Source organism: Pipistrellus hanaki, assembly GCF_964339955.1.
Source record: "Pipistrellus hanaki genome assembly, chromosome: 18".
In the NCBI taxonomy this organism is placed as follows: Eukaryota; Metazoa; Chordata; class Mammalia; order Chiroptera; family Vespertilionidae; genus Pipistrellus; species Pipistrellus hanaki.
The window spans coordinates 32,888,408-32,907,218 of NC_140520.1; the positions used below are offsets into that span (position 1 = coordinate 32,888,408).

The following is an 18,811-nucleotide window of genomic DNA, read 5'->3' on the forward strand; positions in this document are numbered from 1 at the left end:
CATTTCTTAATTTGTGTTTCCAATAAGCAGTTAAATGTGTGAAAAGGCCTGTATTCAATGTGTATGTTCTGTTTATTTATAGTCCTTGAGATATTTGTGAGAAGCTGTTATTACTAGGGATGACTTTAAACCCAAGGTTTCAAATCAGTTGATGTTCTGTCTTCATTACTGATCTTCCAAGTGAGAGCAGGAGGGGAGTTGACCAATGTTATGCAAAGCACTTCCTCATTAGGCAGGGTCGCACTCATATCCAGTCTCCCTAGATAGCTAGGAACATTTTGTACCAGTTTAGTGAGATGTAATTCACATACAATACCAGGCATCGGTGAGTTTTGACTAACATGTAAATACTGCCACAATCAAAAGTCAGAGCATTTGCATCACCCCAAAAAGTTTCCTCATTCTCTTCTGGATTCAACCAACCTCCAGTATTGGGCAGCCATTTTTGGCACCATTTTACCTTTTCCAGAATGTCATAAAAATGGTATTCTACATACCATGGTGCCTAGCTTCTTTAGCCCAGTGCAATGCTTTTGGAATTCATCTCCGCTGTTGAGTTTATTGGTAGCCCGTTCCTTTTTATTGCTGAGTAGTGTTCCACTGCAATTTATTCACTCACTAGTTGATGAATGGTTTGTTTACAGTTTGTGGTTATTATGAATAAAGCTGCTATGAAGATTTGCATACAAGTATTTCTGTGGACATACGTTTTCATTCCTTTTGAATACAGTTAGGAGTGAGATCATTGAATCATATGGTAAGTATATGTTTAATTTTATTAGAAAACTCGCACTTGGCAGCAACGTATGAGAGGCCCAGTTGTTCCATATGCTTACCAGCACTTGATTTTGTAAGTCTTTTTAAGCTTAGCTAGTTTGGTGAGTTTGTAGTGACATCTTATTTTGGTGTAAATTTGCATTTCCTTGTGTTTAATGATATGAAACATGTTTTTATATGTTAATTTGCAATGGCAAGTATCTTCTTTGGTGTACAATAATTTAGATCTATTGTCTGTTTTTTTTTTTAACCAATTTGTTTGTTTGTGTGTATGTGTATGTTGTTTAATACATTGTAGATATAGGTCCTTATCATATAAATGTTTTATAAATATTTTCTCTAGTGTATGGCTTGTTCTTTCATTTTCACAATAGTGTCATTTGAAGAGTAAAATTTAAAAAAAATTTTAGGAGTCCAATTTTTCAAAATTTTTCTTTCATGGTCTATGATTTTTCTATCCTATCATAAAAATCTATCCCTAATGCAAGGTCACAAATATTTTGCTGTTTTCTTCTGGAAGAAGTATAGTTTTAACTTTGACATTTAAGTCCATGATCCGTTTCGAATTAACTTTTGTACATGGTATAAAGTAAGGGTTGAGATTCATGGGTTTGCATATATCAATAGATATTCAGTTGGTGAAAAGACTATCTTTTCTCCATTGAATAACCTTAACACCTTTATTAAAAATCAGTTGACCAGTATATCGAAGTCTATTTCTGGATCTTCTATTCTATTTCATTGATCTGTATCTTTGTCCTTACATAAACACAACACTTGATTAATGTGTCTTTATAATAAGTCTTGAAATCACTCCCACCCCCCAAAAAGAAATTGTTTTGGCTATTCTAGGTCCTTTGCATTTATATTCTAGGTCTCTTTCCCTCAGCAATATTAGTAGTTTTCAATATACTGATTTTGTTACCTTTATCCCTAAATATTTCCTATTTTTAAATGCTATTGTAAGTTGTATTGTTTTCAATTCAATTTCTTATTATTTTTGTATTTTACATCCTGGACCTTAGGATTTTTTACACAGATGGTCACATTTTAGAATAAAAATAGCTTTTTCCCTTTCTTCCCAATCTGTATACCTTTATTTATTTATTTATTTATTTTTTTAGGATATTTAGTACATTGTTGAATGGAAGTGGTGAGAACAGGCATCCTTGTCTTGTCAATAGATTGGTGCTGTCTTCTCTTTCATTCCTGATGTTGGTAATTTATGTTTTCTCTCTTTTCCCCCCCTTTATTCTGGCTAAAGATTTGTCAATTCCATTGATCTTTTCAGAGAATCAGCTTTTGGTTTCATTGATTTTCCTCCTTTTTTTTTTTTTTTTTACTTTATTTTGCTGAGTTTTGTGTTCTAGTCCACTAGTTTCTAGTTCCATCCCCTTCCTTCTATTTTTTTTGTGTGTGTATTTAATTCGCTGTTCTTTTATTAATTTCTTAAGGTACAGCTTAGACCACTTTTCAAAACCACTTTTCTGATATAAGTAGTCAATGCTATAAATTCCCTTATAATCCCTGCATTAGCTGCTTCTCAAACATGTTGACATGTTGTGTTTTCATTTTAATTTAGTTCGATGTTTTCTAATTTTCCTATGCTTTTTTGACCTGTGAAATTTATTTTTATTTTTCAATTAAAGTTTACATTCCAAAATATTTTGCATTCCTTCCAGGTGTACAAAATAATGGTTAGAAAATCATATACTTTACAAAGTGATTCCTCTGGTAGTTCAAGTACCCACCTGACTCCATATATAGTTATTATAATATTATTGGCTATATTCCTTATTCTGTGACTCTTGAAACTACCAACATTTATTGATCTGAGCAAGAGAGGAAGAGGGAGAGAGAGAGAGAAACATCAGTGGTGAGAGAGAATCATCAATCAGCTGCCTCCTACACACCCCCTACTGGGGATCAAGCCCAAAACCTGTGACCTCCTGGTTAATGGGTTGATGCTCAACAATGAGCCACTCTGGCCAGGCCACCAATGTACTTTTAATCCCTTCACCTTTTCCACCCAGCCCCCCCACCTCTCTTTTCTCTGGCAACCATCAGTCTGTTCTCTGCAACTATAAATTTGCTTCTATTTCATTTGTTCTTTTATTTTGTTCTTTAAATTCCACATATAAATGAAATTATATGGTATTTGTTTCACCCTGTCTGACTTACTTAATATATTACCTTCTAAGTGCATCTATGCTGTTGCAAATGATAAGATTTCATTCTTTCCCTTTTTTAAAAATCCTCACACAAGTATATTTTTCTATTGGTTTTTAGAGAGAGTGGAATAAAGAGGGAAAGACAGAGAGAAAAATGATGTGAGAGAAACACATCAATTGGTTGCCTGCTGCACACACCCTGACCAGGGTCTGGGCCAGGAGGAGCCTGCAACCAAGATACATGCCCTTAACTGGAGTCCAACCAGGAACCTTTTAGTCCACAGGCTGATGCTCTATCTGCAGAGCCAAACGGGCTAGGGCAATAATTCATTCTTTTTTTATGGCCAAGTAATATAGTAATATTTCATTATATATATGTATATATATTGCTACTATTTCTCTCCCTCTCTCCCTCTCTCTCTCTCTCTCTCTCTCTCTCTCTCTCTCTCTCTCCTCAACTGAGGATATTTGAAAAAATTTCCATTGGTTTTTAGAGAGCGTGGAAGGGAGGGGAAAGACAGAGAGAAACATTGATGTGAGAGACACATCAATTGGCTGCCTCCCACACGTGCCCTACTAGGGCTGGGATTGAGCCTGCAACCAAGATACATGCCCCTGACTGGAATCAAACCTGGGACTCCTCAGTCCATGGGCCCATGCTCTATCCGCTGAGCCATATCCTCACCAACATTTGTTGTTTGTTGACTTGTTGATGGTAGCCATTCAGGTGTGAGGTGATACCTCATTGTGATTTTAATTTCCATTTCTCTGATGATTAATGACATTGAGCATCTTTTCATGTGTCTGTTGGACATCTATATGTCCTCTTTAGAGAACTGTCTATTCAGGTCCTCTACTGATTTTTTTACTGGATTTTTTGTTTTAGTGTTGAGTTTATGAGTTCTTTATAAATTTTGGATATTAATCCCTTATCAGATGTATAGTTGATGAATATCTTCTATTTTTTTAATATATATATTTTATTGATTTTTTTACAGAGAGGAAGGGAGAGGGATAGAAAGTCAGAAACATTGATGAGAGAGAAACATCGACCAACTGCCTCCTGCACAGCCCCCACCGGGGACTTGCCCGCAACCAATGCACATGCCCTTGATCGGAATCAAACCTGGGACCCTTCAGTCCTCAGACCGGATGCTCTATCCACTGAGCTAAACTGGTTTCGGCTCTTCTATTAAGTAGGTTGTGTTTTTGTTTTGTTGATGGTTTCTTTTGCTGTACAAAAGAATCTATATCTATATCTATATATTATTGATTTCAGAGAGGAAGGAAGAGGGAGAGAGAGATAGAAACATCAATGATGAGAGAGAATCATTGATTCCTGCATGCCCCCTACTGGGGATTGAGCCTGAAACCTGGGCATGTGCTCTCGACTGGAATCAAACCTGGGACCCTTCAGTCCACAGGCCGATGCTATATCCACCGAGTCAAAGCAGCTAGGGCACTGTGCAAAAATGTTCCGTTTGTTTATAATTTCTCCAAATGGCTTGATTGGATGTTTTTCCTGGGCATAGGAGCAGAAAAGGTGGGCAGATTAATCCAGAGTAGAGTTTTACAGTGTGCATAAAGCAAAAGACAAGTCAACAGGAATACTGACCAGTGAGGGTATGAAGTGAGGCCATGAGTTTGGGCCAAGAAGTGCAGGAATGAAACAGGCTACAGCAGGAAACAATTTGAAAGGCTTAAGGAACTGTTGGAAGGCAAGGGCAGGTGTAAAGGAGAGAGAGGAATCAGGGTGTTAGAAAGATCAAAACTGTGATTAGAAAATGAGGTTTTAGAGTTTATGGTTTCCAAGTTGGAGTAAATCTGAATGATAAGAGAATCTAAGGTATGGCCTTGAGTATGAGCAAGTTATTGAAGTGGATGTGAATTTGCCTGGAGTTGAGGATAGTGGGTATTGCGAGGTTAGGACAATGGCTATAGTTCATTAACATTAGCACTGAAGTCACCCCAAAATGAGGGAGTTAAGGAACAGAGAGGAAGATGCTGAACCAGGGGACCAGGTGTTTGATGAATACAGAAGACAGGAGAGTAGACTCGTGGGTGGCAAAGATGACAGGGGAAGAAACTAGCAGCTGGAACAGTTTTAACGGAGAGAGTGGCCTAGTGGTGCTTTATATGTTACTTGAACTAAGCTGAGCCAAAGTGCTTGCTGTGTTGGTTTCAGGAAGTGCCAACGCGAGTCCCAGCTGCCATTTTCTAGAAAAACCCTGGGTCACACACTAAAGCCAGTACAGAAGGAGTGTTATCTAAGCTGTAGATCCAAGAAGAGATTCCGAGAGGAAATATCAGCAGGTTGACTACTGGGCTATCCCTCTGGGCTCCACCCAGCCTGCATCTCTTGTCCTGAGCTGGTGACTGACAATTTCATTCCTCCCCTCCCTCTCCGGGCACTTGCCAGTGCCAGCTCTCTGCTCCCTGACACAGTCTTGGCAGGAAAAGCCAGCCAGCCATCTCGGGCTGGCGCCATTCCCAGGAGAAGCCAGAGCAGAGACTCCCAGATGAAGCTGAAGGAAGCACATTTCAGCCGCACTTCTCTTCGCCGAGCAAGGGCTCATTAGCCAAAATGATCATCTTCCCAGGCCCCTTCTCAGACCAACTTAAAAATAGCCTGAGCTGTCTCTCCACCCTTTCACACAAGAGAGCAAGTCGCTTCCTGCTCAGACAGAACCCACCCTAACCTCAGCCCTCCCAGAGCACCAGCCCCATCCGCGCTTGCCTTCTCCCTGTGGTGGGTGTGAATACACTCACGGCTCACTTCCAGGACACTACTCTCTCTTGTTCTCCTCCTACTCCACTGGCTGCTTGTTATTCAGCCTCCTGTGCAGGTTCCTCCTCATTAACTTGACCTCTAAAAGTTGGAGTGTCCCAGTTCTCAGCCCTTGATCTCCGCCCCCTCCCTACCTACACTCATTTCCTTGTGTGATCTCAACCAGCTTTAAGACACTCTAATCACTGAAAAACACTAAATGTAGGTCTCTATTCCTGAGATAGCCTGATGTATCCTACTTGGGTATTTCACAGGCATCTCCAACTTAACATGCTCAGAATTGAAGCTGTGTTTCCCCATTCTCCCCTGGCACACTTCTCCCTGCAGCCTACGCCCATCTCTGTTCATGGCAACTCTAGGCTATCAATTGCTTAGGTCAGATACCTTGGAGTCAACTGAACTCCTCTCTTCCTCTCACAGTCCAATTGTTGCAATCTATCAACAAATCCGGTCAGTTACACTTTCAAAAGACACAGGGAATTTGACCACTTCTCACTGCTTCTACCCCCCAGCATCACGAACAAAGCATCATCGTATCTTGTTTGAATAATTGCAATAGCCTTCTAGCTGGAATCTGCTTCTACCCTATTCCAAACAGCAGCCAGAATAATCCTCTTAAAAAGTGAAGTCATGGAGATCATGTCATTCCCACACACAGTCCTCCATCTCATTCAGAATAACAGCAAATCTACTTACATTGGCCTGGATTGATCTGCCTCCCTAACCCCTCTTGGTCCTCATCTCCTCCAATTCTCTCCCTCCTTCACCCTGCCTCTGCCACACTGGGCTCCTGGCTGTCTCTCCAAGGGTGTTCCTGCCTCAGGACCTTTATACTGACTACTTCCTCTGCCTGGAACATACTTCCCCAGTGGCCACGTGGTTTGCTCTCTCACTTCCTTCAAATCTTTACTCAAAAGTCATTCTTCTCAGTGAGGCCTTTCCCATCCACCCTATGTAAATATATGAAATCTGCTATATCAGCATCCTACCCCCTTCTGTTCTTTCAGTTGTACTCCATCCACTCATCTTCTATACTTTCTAAATGTAAACTCAGTGAGAGCAGGTACTTTCTGTTGTGTTCATTCCTGGATCCCCTATACCTAAGAGAGTACCTGGCCCACAGAAGGTACTCAATAAATATCTGTGCAACAAATGTCATTCAACCCAACTGGCTGAGGGAACCCTCCACATCCTACAATCCTCTGGTCAACACTAGTACAATGGTTTTTGGAACGAAAACCTTTTCTCTCAAGCTCTTCTAGAAGCACTGAGTCTGTCTGGGCTCTTGCATATTTACACCATCATCTATCTAATCCCAGCAGACCTGGCCCCTGCCTTCTCTTCCTTTGCTTCCTATTCCTGTAAAAATCACCAGTGGCTGGTGACCTAGTTGCAGATGAATATAACTATTAAATATCAGCACTCAATAAAAACTACTGTTGTGTTTATTCTTTTATAGAATAAAGGAATCTGTTAAAATCTTGCAACTATGTGAGTCTCTTCACTAACTATATTTAAATGATGAAGCAAATGTCTTAAAATATAGTAGCTTTCTACTGATCAGGTTTTCAGGAGACCTCAGTTGTGGTTCCATGGAATTGCCACAACTCTGGGTACCCCCCCTGAGTGCTCCAGTATTCTCCAGGAGGGAAATGTAGGCTTTGGGTTAGATGACCACTAAGACCCTTCTTTTAAAAAAATTTTTTTTAAATTGATTTCAGAGAGGAAGGAAGAGGGAGAGAAAGATAGAAACATCAATGATGAGAAAGAATAATTGATTGGCTGCCTCTTGCATCTCCCCTACTGGGGATTGAGCTCACAACCCTGGTCATGTGCCCTGACTGGAATCAAACCCGGGACCTTTCAGTCCACAGGCTGACACTTATCACTGAGTCAAACTAGCCAGGGCTAAAAGTCTTTCTTAATCTAAAATTGTGGTTTCCTTGGAAGAGAAGAGTTCCTATTCTTACCGTATTTTCCGGCGTATAAGACGACTTCTGAACCGAAAAAAAGTCAACCGAAAATCGGGGGCAAAAGACCAAAATTGCACAAAAATTACCTGCAGATCTTGACGGCAAAGTAAGTCTTTTCTTTGAAGTGGGGGGTAGTCTTATACAGCGAATATAGGCCTAAACCTATGTTTTAACTGTAAAAATTAGGGGGTCGTCTTATACGCCGGAAAATACGATGTATAAGTCTCTACAAATGCAGGTGGTTATCTCATTGGCTTTCCCAAAGAAACATTGGTTATGCCAAAGAAACAGGCTCACAAGACAATATGACCTTTATATTGGTCAGGACTTTCCTGTTAGGGGTATAAACCCAACTCAAACTGGCAGAAGTGAATAAGGGTATTTATTTGCGCTGACAAGTTGAAATTCCAGGTGTAGAGTCTTTTCTGGCGAGCTGGGTTCTAGGGCTTAAGGGGGACCCAGTCTCTTTTCACTTTCTGGCTCCACTTTTTTTCTGTATTGGCTTCATTTTCAGTAGGCTCTCCCCAGCAGCATCACAGTGACACATGCCAGCTTCAAATCCAAGAGAAAAAAGGCTTCCCAGGAACTCTGGGATCTTCTTAAAACAATCTCATTGGTTTGGTGTGAGTCATGTGGTCCTTCCTGAACCAATCACTATGTCCAGGGAAATAGACAGATTAGCCACATCTGTCACAGTATCCATTCTCCAATGGAGTCGGGGTGGGGGTGGGGCCAGCCCAGCCAATCCACATGGGCTGACAGTGGCAGAAGGATAGATGTCAAAGGAAACTCGGTGTATCTAATAACATAAGAAGGAAGGTCGGATATTAGACAAGTGAAAATAATAGATATTAATTTTGGTTTCCATTAAGTTATGATTTTCCTGTAGGTACTGTATTAATCTCCCATGGCTGCTGGGTGGCCCAAAACAATAAAACATTCTCGAGATTTTAGAGGCCAGAAGTCTGAGCTCAAGGGGTTGACAGGGCCACATTCCCTCTGGAGGCTCTAGGGTAGAATTCCTTCTTTGCCTCATCCAGCTTCTGGTGCTGTCAGCATTCCTTGACTTTGTGTCACTCTAATCTCTGCCTCTGTGGTCACCCTGTCTCCTCCTCTTCTGTTTTTTCAAGTCTTCCCCTGCCTTTCTCTTATAAGGTCACTTGTCATTAAATTTAGGGCCTACCCAAATAATCCAGGATAATCTCATTAAGATTCTTAATGATGCTCTATCCACCAAGCCAAACCAGCCAGGGCTGTATTAATATTGATAATAGTTCATAATCAAGAACTCAAATGGAGCCTTAGCTGGTTTGGCTCAATAGATGGAGCATCGGCCCAACGACTAAAGGATCCCAGGATCAATTCCAGTCAAGGGCATGTACCTTGGTTGCAGGCCGGACCTAGTCGGGGCACATGCAGGAGACAGCCAATCGATGTGTCTCTCTCATATCGATGTTTCTCTCTGTCTCTCACTCTCTCTCCCACTCTCTTTAAAAAATTAATGGAAAAGTATCTTTGGGTAAGGATTAACAAACAAACAAACAAACAAACAAAGAACTCGAATGGAAAGTCATTGGCAAGAATATGCCACAGAAAAGTATTTTCATACCTGATTTCTTTTCTTAGTTCAAATGAGTAAAAAAACATTCAAATTCTCAACCACTGGCCTTTGCTTAACTAGGTAAATGGTCCTAGGAACCTCCGTCTACATTAGAGACAAACAAGATAAAAATCCTGGGACTAAATTAACAGGAGCTCCGACTCCTTCAAGAAGACAACAGCGGAATACATGTTTTCAAATAGATGTCATTTTGTCCCCTATTTCCTCCCACATTCAGCCCAAGCAGCTGCCCTTTCTGGTTGCTCAGGTTGGACCGGGAACTCACTGTTGCTGGTATTTTCCCTGGAGGCATCGTGGCAGCAAATCTGGATTCAGATCCTCAGATATCACTGGGGCTGGGCAGGTGGCTCAGTGCTTTATCAGTGGGATTAGTCTTACAGGTGTTTCTCAAGGCTGGGGACTGGGGACTGGTGAGGAGTCTGATCCCGGAGCCTCCCCCGACCCCAATTCAGGAGCAAAGGGGCATCTATCTAGATTCTGGGGTGTGGGTCTGCTTTTTCTACTAGAAACCGTGGGGTGTGAGGAGGGGGAGAAGCATTGGGGGTCATGATTTCTGCTCCTCTTCTGCATCTGGGGAACATACTCAGCTTACACACGGCACACAGGAACTGTATGTACATCGGAGGCGTGCATTTCCAGTGTTGGAAGCAGCGCGATGTCATAGAAAGAGCTCTGGCCTGGGACACTGGTGGGCAGATCCTTCTCTGTCCTCCCCCCCAGTATTTAAACAAGAGGATTGGACCAGATGCTCTCTGAGGCATCTTCTAGCTTCCCTGTCGCTCAGACGCACACACAATTACACCCTCCAGGCTGAGAATCTGGGATACCGGCAAGGTTCGTTAGCTGCTTCTTTTTCCAGAAAGCTCTCTCCCACACACCCTGAGGTTGCTGATGTAACCAGGACCCTAACTCAGGTCCCAGTTGTGCCTGTATCCGTCATTCATCAAACAGGAACGGGGTGCACCCAGGTAGGCGCTGGAGCTAGACAGATGAGTGGGGTGCAGGCCCTGCCCGGAGGAGCACATGGCCCAGGGAGGGGCCAGACGAGGACATGAAGGGTTGCATCACGCCATGGTCAGTGCCACTCTAGGGCTATGAATGAGGCTGCCTGGCACACAGAGAGAGGATGGGCACATCCATCTGTCTGGGGTGGAGTCAAGAACGGCTTCCTGCCGAAACTGGTTTGGCTCAATGGATAGAGCGTTGGCCTGCAGAATGAAAGGTCCTGGGTTCGATTCCAGTCAAGGGCATGTACCTTGGTTGCGGGCACATCCCCCGTAGGGGGTGTGCAAGAGGCAGCTGATCGATGATTCTCTCTCATCAATGTTTCTGGCTCTCTGTCCCTCTCTCTTCCTCTCTGTAAAAAAAATCAATAAAATATATTTTAAAAAAAAGAAAAAGAAAAAGAACGGCTTCCTGGGGAAGGTGACCCCTGGGCAGACCCTGCAGGGCGAGCAGGAGTCACCTGCCCGAACAGGGATCAAATCCTCATGTGCCCACAGCAGGGATGCCCTCTCAACAGGTGCTTGCCAACTGCCACGGACACAGTGCTTCCTCTAGACACAGGTGTCTCACCCTGTCTGTTCCCCCGGGCCTGACACAGGGATGGAAACGGTGCACACCACATGGAAGCCCAGGGGAGCCCAACTTTGACACAGACCCGCGACAGCAGAGCGGGGACCCCAGCAGAGGCATTTTTGGCACGCCAGCATCGGATGCTGCAACCTGTGTTCTGTGCACAGAACACACTTCCTCCTCTGCCTTTTCTTTTCTTTTTTTAAAAAAATATATTTTATTGATTTTTCATAGAGAGGAAGAGAGAGGGATAGAGAGTTAGAAACATCGATGAGAGAGAAACATCGATCAGCTGCCTCTTGCACAGCCCCCACTGGGGATGTGCCCGCAACCAAGGTACATGTCCCTTGACTGGAATCGAACCTGGGACCCTTTAGTCCGCAGGCTAACGCTCTATCCACTGAGCCAAACTGGTTTCAGCTCCTCTGCCTTTTCTTTCCTTTTTTCCCTTTCTGCTGAAAGTGTGGCGGAAGGCACGTAAAACCTGTTGGCTTCTGAGTGTCTTCTGACCTGAGCTCTCCTCGGATCCTACTTAGTCACGGCAGGCTTCTTGGAGGAAGTGCTAAGAAAGAAAGGTGAGGACGAGCCTGACTAACGCGGCTGGCATCTCAGCCAGGGGAGTCTCCCAGGGCCCCTTCCAACCCACACCCATGCCACCACCCTCCCCTGCGCTTGACCTTTGATCCTCTAACTTACCTCCCGCCAAGCAGAACCGGGCTTGACCAAGTCCTCTTTTTTCCCCGTGTAGCGGGGCTGGGCACGTCCCTCAAGTTCATGGTTCGTAGCTTTAAGCCAAACTGGTTCCGGCTCCCGCCCAGCATCTGGACCTGGGGGACCCGCTGGCTGCGGCTCCTTCTGGCCGTGCATTACCTCGGAGGCGGCGCCCGGGCCCCGCCCCCTCCCGCCGCAGGTTCAAGTGTGGGCTGGGCGCTGGGCGGCGAGGAACACTCCCGGCTCGCCCAGCAACCTGCTCCCTGCTTGGCCGCCAGGCTGCGGGCCGCGGGGCCGGAGGGACGGGACCCGGAGCGGCGCTGAGCGGTCCAGCCCCGAGCTCTCCAGCGCCCGAGCCCGCACCGCGCCGCCGCCGGTCTCCGGTCCCAAGTTCACGGGCGCCCCGGGAGGAGTCGGCTCGCGCAGGAGGCAGCAGGCAGGTGGCGCCGGCTCGGGCTGGGCGGCGTGGAGCTCGCTCGCTCGGCCCCGCGAGGGTTAAGCCTTGCCGGCTCCCGCTGCCCGGCTGGCGGCCAGCTGCCTCCAGGGAGAGGCCGGAGCCGCTGCTGCCCGGACCGACCCGGAGGGACGCCGTTCGCTGGGGCTGCACCTGACCTCAGACCCCCTCCCCGCCCCCACCCCTGCCTCCGGGAGGAGCAGAGAGTGGGGGCTGCGGGCGGGGAGCCCCTGCCAGCTCAGCCTCTAACCCCCCCCCACCCCCACCCCGGGTGGCTGGAAAGCCAGGGGGGCAGCGAGACACGGAGATGGCCGATGAGCCCGCCTGGCTGGACTTGCTGGGCCGGTGGACCTACGGAGTGGACCCCGGCGGGAGAGTCTTCTTCATCAAGTACGTTGTCCGTCTCTCGTTGATCCTTATGTCTTCAAAGTTGTCGAACTTGCACGGTGGTGGCAGGGCTGGGGGGCGGCAGGCGAGGGCAGGGGGAAGCGGCGGCTGGGACAAGGGGCATGACTAATAAGTTTACCACACGCCGGTTTGAATGGGTCTCCTCCCGCCTTTTCCTGGGCGACCAAAGTCCAGCAGGGACTCGGCATTCCTGCGGGCTGGCAGGGCAGGGCCAGGCAGGGCAGGGCCAGGTAGGGCAGGTGCCGGCCTTCCCTCGGCGTTTTCTCTTCTGTGCAGCCCACGGAACGGGCCAGGGCTGGGTTCTTTCTTTCTTTGTTGCCCCCCACCCCGATTCTTAAGGGAAGACTTGGGCTCAGTGACAAAATATCAGGGGACCCTGCCCCTACCGCCCAGGCCCTGGCGTTTCCTCACCCCAGGACCCCATGTCCCCAGGCCCGCAGCCTCTCCTTCCGGCGTCTCTGCGGGGCTGTGGTCCAGGGGAGGGAGGGGATGCCCACTACATCAGCATTCCTCGGAGCGCGGGCCTCTGCTGCTCGTAGTAATATATTAGCACTGTTCTATTAATTCCATAAACCGAAATGGCTTTGGCATAATCTCATTATAACAGAGGGGCCCCGCCGGCGCGATTTTGGCCGCTCGTCCTATAGTCATGCTTTGCCAGGAGAGAAATCTCCCGAGAACACAGCGAGTCTACAAGCCTGGCATCCCGAACGGCCCCCCTGCCCAGGATGAGCTGTCCCTTCCTCGGGAGAGCCACACGGAACAGGCAAGCGGAGGGCACCTCCGATGCGAGGTCCTCAGGTGGGGAGTGCTCGGCGGAGATGAAGCCACTTGTTACCAGGGCTCAGACTCCGTCCAGTGTCTGCTGACTTGAGCCATTCCCCTTCCCCGCCTGTGCCCGCAATTCCCCTCTAGTGTTTCTCGGTTTCCTCGTGTGCTGTAGGCCTTTCTTCTGTAATTATCATCACTGTGATCATAATTGAGGTTGCAATTAGATGATCTTAGAAGTGACCTCCATCGAAGTTCTTGATCCTGCGTTAGATTCTTAAATAACAGAAATTCCCCACTATTAAAATTGGAGTTTCCACCGTCCCTGGCTGGAGACTTTATTGCCCATAAGAATCACCCGAGGAAATTATGAAAAAGGCCGACCTGACGCTACCTGCAGGCGCTCAGAAGACCTGGGGAGGAGCCTGGGGATCTGAATTTCCACACGTTCCTCCGTTTTTCTGATGAAGGATTAATCTGACTCTCCACTTCTTTCTTCCCAATCTCATTTGCCTTCTGGCTTCTCTTCTTCTTTCTTTCTAAAGTATTTTTATTAATTTCAGAGAGGAAGGGAGAGGGAGAGAGAGCGAAACATCAATGATGAGAAAGAATCTTTGATCAGCTGCCTCCTGCACGCCCCATGCTGGGGATCAAGACCGAAACCTGGGTGTGTGTCCTGACTGGGAATCAAAACACGACCTCCTGGTTCATAGGTCGACACTCAACCACTGAGCCACACTGGCTGGCCTTCTCTTCTTCTTCCATTCCACAAACTTCTATTGAGTGCCCACTGCTTTTCTACTGGAGGGCTAGGCATTGGAGATAAGGAAGAAAAAAAAAAAGAAAAAAAAGGAAAAATATAGGTGTTTTTTTTTTTTTTTCTTGAAGGGGGAAGAAAGAAAATGAAAATAAATACTTAGGAAATAATAAAATACATTCTAGAGGATTTTCATGGTGCTCCAGGAATACAAGGAAGAAAAAACGAATGTTCTCCAAGGAGGAAACATTTGAGCTGCTTCGAGAGGAGAGAGGCCACAATGAAAGGGGCCTTGAAGCAGAGGCTTATGGGAAGGAGGGCATGATGGGTGCCAGGGCACAGGTTATCGAGGACACGAGGGGGTCTCCTGAGATGGAGTGGAGGTTGCGGAAGATGTGGTGGGATAAGGGGTGTGAACCTGATTCTGTAGGCGAAGGGAAAGCAAAGATTTTAAACAGAGGACTAGCATAGTCAGAGCTGCGTTTTAGAAGGCTCCCTCTGGCAGCTGCATGGACGGGATGGCCTGGGGTGTGGGGAGCGGTTAGGAAGCAATTGCAGAAGGTCCAGCTGATGGGGAACTGCATTCGGATGCTGAGAACAGAAGGGAAGGGGAGGGTGAGGTGGGAGAAAGGGGGGTGGAATTGAGAGCACTCATGTACTGCCTGAATGTTGGGAGGGAAGGGAGGAAAAAAGGAAGATTTGAAGATAAATCTCAGAATTGTTTACGTCAGATTGACAGAGATCCAGGAGTATGGGAAGGGGAACAGATTTTAGGGGAGATAAGTTCAGTGGGAAAATTCCAAGCTTAAAGTCCCTGTGGGATATTCAAGAGGTGATGTTGGCCGAAACCGGTTTGGCTCAGTGGATAGAGTGTCGGTCTGCGGACTGAAGGGTCCCAGGTTCAATTCTGATCAAGGGCATGTACATTGGCTGCGGGCACATCCCTGATGGGGGGTGTGCAGGAGGCAGCTGGTCGATGTCTCTCTCTCATCGATGTTTCTAGCTCTCTATCCTTCTCCCTTCCTCTCTGTAAAAAATCAATTTTATATATATATATATATATATATATATATATATATATATATATGATGTCTAATGGGACAGAGCTTGAAGATAAGGGCCTGGGCTGGAGAGCCCTGAGAGCCATCGTGTGGGAGTGGAACCACCCAGGAGTAGGAGTAGGTGAGAGAGCAGACAGGCGGGTACCCAGGCAGCACCCACGTTTAAGAAAAGGACAGAGGGGAGAGAGGATGGAGACGGCCAGGAATCACAGAGGTGGACAGCACCAGGGCCAGGGGAGGTGCTGCCTCAGAAGGTGAGGAAGAAGGATGTTAGGAAGAAAGGAAGAGTCAATAGAGAAGTCAGACGTGTCTGCTGGATGCAGGAACTGTGGGGATCTTTAATGACCACTAGGAAAGTGGCTTTAGGGGAGGACTTGAAACAGAACCAGTTCGCAGGGGTTGCTGAGTGGGAGACCAGGAAGTGGGGACAACCAGAGGGACTGGTTTCCAAAGGGAACGTTTGCTCCCTAAGAAGGGGAGCAGGAGACAGGAGCTGGAGGAGGAGGCAGCACTGAGAGGGGGGCCGAGGGTCAGACCGTGGAAGACACAAGCAGGAGTGAGGGCTGAAGGAGAGGAGGAAGCAAACAAACTGGCTGGAGCCCCGGAAGAAGTTTCTAGGGCCCAGCTAAGCGTGGAGACTGCGGATTTGCAGTGACATCAGCCTTCCCAATTCCACAGGGTCCCCATCAGCCCAAAGCTGGATGGAGATAGCGGGTGACTGCATTGTTCTGGCCCAGGGGCCTGCATGGGGCGGCCCGGGGGAAGAGGAAGTTGAGGGTGTGGTGGGGCTGTGTCCATCCCTTGACCTCATGATTATTCATGATATCCAGGCAAACGGAGGGAGCTGGCAGGGTGAGAGCGGGAGAGGGATTAGGGGCCAGAAAGTGTCAGGGTGGCGGGAGAGGAGGTACAGGAACGAATGTCCCCTCACACCCACAATTCAGCGCTGGCCGGGTTTAGTCTTCCTCAGCCGCCTCTCCCATGGCCTCCCAGGACCAAAGCCCAGCCCAGCTGTCATCCCCGAGGGCCCCCAGTGTCTCCAGGGCCCCCGGGGCACCAGACCAGCCACTGTACCCCTTCTCTCCTCTCCCTAGAGGGGCGGGTGAGCTGGGAAACCTCCTCCTGCGGAGCCTGTCCAAACGGAGGGAAAGATGAGTGGAGTCCAGAGAAAAGCAAGTCCATTCCACACAGGGATTTGGACCTGAATGTTCCTAGCAGCTTCCTTTGTCATGGCCCCAAACTGACAACCACCACAATGTCTACCGGCAAGCGAGTGGAGGAACACACCCCCGTATGGCCTACGATGGAGTACTACTCAGTAACGAAATGGAACAAGCTGTGCACTCACGCTACCCCCCAGGGGAGGGAGGAAGGAAGAAGAGAAGGAAAGCAACCAAGGGGTCTAGCTTGTATGAGTCACTACAGCATACTCTAGAAACTCTAGAAAATGCGATCTAACCTGTAGTAGCAGGAAGCAGCCTTGCTGCTGGGGGGAGGGGAAGGTTAGCAAAAGCTGTGTGTGTGTGTGTGTGTGTGTGTGTGTGTGTGTGTAGAGAGAGGAATTACTATGGGGGGGCGGGGGGAAGAAAATTTGGGGGAATTCACTTCTTGATTTTTGTGGTAGTTTCATGAATATATATATATATATATATATATATATATATATATATATATATACTTTAAATTAAGCCAGACTTTTAAATATGTGCAGTTTATTATCTACCTTGCTTCAATAAACATTTTGCGAGCCCTTCTTAACAGAGTTGGTTATATTCATTAAAGTATTAATTGTAGCTTAAAAGCACTGAGTGTCCTGGGCCCCAAGGACCTCCCACCTCGTAAGCTGGGTGACACAGGTGGTCTGAGAGTCGTCTGCTCCACAGACCTGGATTGGCCGAGAAGGTATGGGAGAAGGCAGTGGCACGTGGCTGGCGTGGGCCGAGAAATACCGACGGGCCCTCTGCCCTCGGGTCCTCGGCCAGAGCCCAGAGGATCTGCCCGCGGGGAGCCCACCCTGCTGGGAGGAAGCTGTTAGAGAAACTCAGGCTTTATGGGGGATGGATCTGGGTCTGAATCCCAGCATCATCACTGACGGACGGTGTGGCTTTGGGCTGACTGCACCCCTCAGAACCTCACATTCGTCCTCTGAAAATTCCTAATGTGTGGGGATGCTGTGAATGAAAACACATGGAGTTACAGACACCCAGGGACTGCGGGCTCCGCTGGCCTCCTCCTTCCTTACCCACCGAGGAGCTGCCCCCTAAGGACCTTCCCTGTTCTTCCCACGTGACTTCACCATCACCTCAGATGCCACCTCCCTAGCGAAGCCCTTGTGCTGTTCCTCTTCTTAACTTCACCCCGGTTAGCGCTCCTTCTCTGTGATGGGACCGCACTGTGCTCGGCTGTTACAGGGGTTACACTTCCTGTCACATCACGATGTGATTCGACTGTTAAACATTGCGGTGCAATTGACATACAACATTATATTGTGCCGCTATCTTCCCATGTTTGTTTATTTGGGGTCAGGGATCTGACAGTGTTCCTCTCTGAATCCTCAGCGCCTGCTCAGTAAATGCTCTGTGCATGTGAATGAATGAATGAATGAATGAATGAATGGAATGGGGATGCTCCATCTCAGGTGCCTGGGATCGGCCAGTCGGTGCTGATGTGAACTCGGAGCTGACATTTTCTTACTGGTTTTCTACAGTGATGAGGAAAAGTCAACCAGTTGGGTGCACCCTGGCACGAAATCACCCGTCCAGAGTGGATTCTGCTCCAGCCCAGGTAAGAAGCTCCTCTGCCCCTGTTTTGCAACAGAAAAGGAAGCAGTGGTGTCCATCAGTAGATGAGTGGATAGAAAGCAGTGGCATATGTACCCAGTGGAATACCACTCGGCTGTAAGAAGGAAGAAAGTGTTACCCTTTGCGAGGGATGGAGGGACCTGGAGAGCACAACGTGAAGTGAAACAAGCCAGTCAGAGGAAGACAAGTACCGTATGCTTTCACTCATAAGTGGGGTCTAATAGACAAACCGAATTACCAAGTAAAATAGAGACAGATTCATAGACAGAGAGCAGACACACTGCTCTGGGGGGAGGGGCTGTTAGTAGCGGAGAGTTTGAGAAAAAAAAAAAAGAGAGAGAACTCATGGACACGGACAACAGTGTGGTGATTGCCATGATGGGGGATGATATAGAAGAGGGCATACCCTGGCCGATTTGGCTCAGTGGATAGAGCGTCGGCCTGTGGATTGAAAGGTCCCGGGTTCGATTCCGGTCAAGGGCACACGTCTGGGTTGCGGTCTCCATCCCCAGTGGGGGGCCATGCAGGAGGCAGCCAGTCAATGATTCTCTCTCATCATTGATGCTTCCATCTCTCCCTTCTAAAAAAAAAAAAATTAAAATAAAAATAAGTAGAAGAGGGCATAGAGGGGCTAAATGGTGATGGAAAAAGAAAGTAAGCTTTTAAGAAAAAAAATAAAAGGACGCAATAGGTTGAGGTGGCAGTAGGACTTTCCGTTGGACTTTTCCTTTCTCCATGGAGGGGCTCAGCGGAACCTTGCGGGAGCGTTGATGCTCACTCTCGGGTCTTCCCAAGCCTCCACTCTACAATTAGTATCTGGGAAAGGCCTCTGAGAACAAAGGCTTTGCTCCCCTCTCGCCTCCTGCATCCTGAGCACCCCTGGCCTGGGCAGAGCGCCGCCCCCAGAGCTGGACCCAAGGACCTGACCCCCATGGAGCTGTTCTCT

At 47.4% G+C, this 18,811-nt stretch overlaps 1 protein-coding gene across 15 annotated transcripts in view; it reads left to right on the forward strand.

The window, feature by feature from the left end:
- The first annotated feature begins 12,243 nt into the window (after positions 1 to 12,243).
- The window catches only part of PLEKHA6 (pleckstrin homology domain containing A6), a 135,299-nt gene continuing 128,731 nt past the window's right edge, over positions 12,244 to 18,811 (forward strand). For all 15 annotated transcript variants that reach the window (XR_014793332.1, XM_084865814.1, XM_084865827.1 and 12 more), the window contains exons 1-2: positions 12,244 to 12,460; positions 17,772 to 17,848. Coding sequence is in view for 14 of the 15 variants with exons in the window: in XM_084865814.1 (XP_084721940.1) it covers positions 12,378 to 12,460; positions 17,772 to 17,848 (160 nt within the window). In the remaining variant the exon portion in view is untranslated. The remainder of the gene's footprint in view (positions 12,461 to 17,771; positions 17,849 to 18,811) is intronic.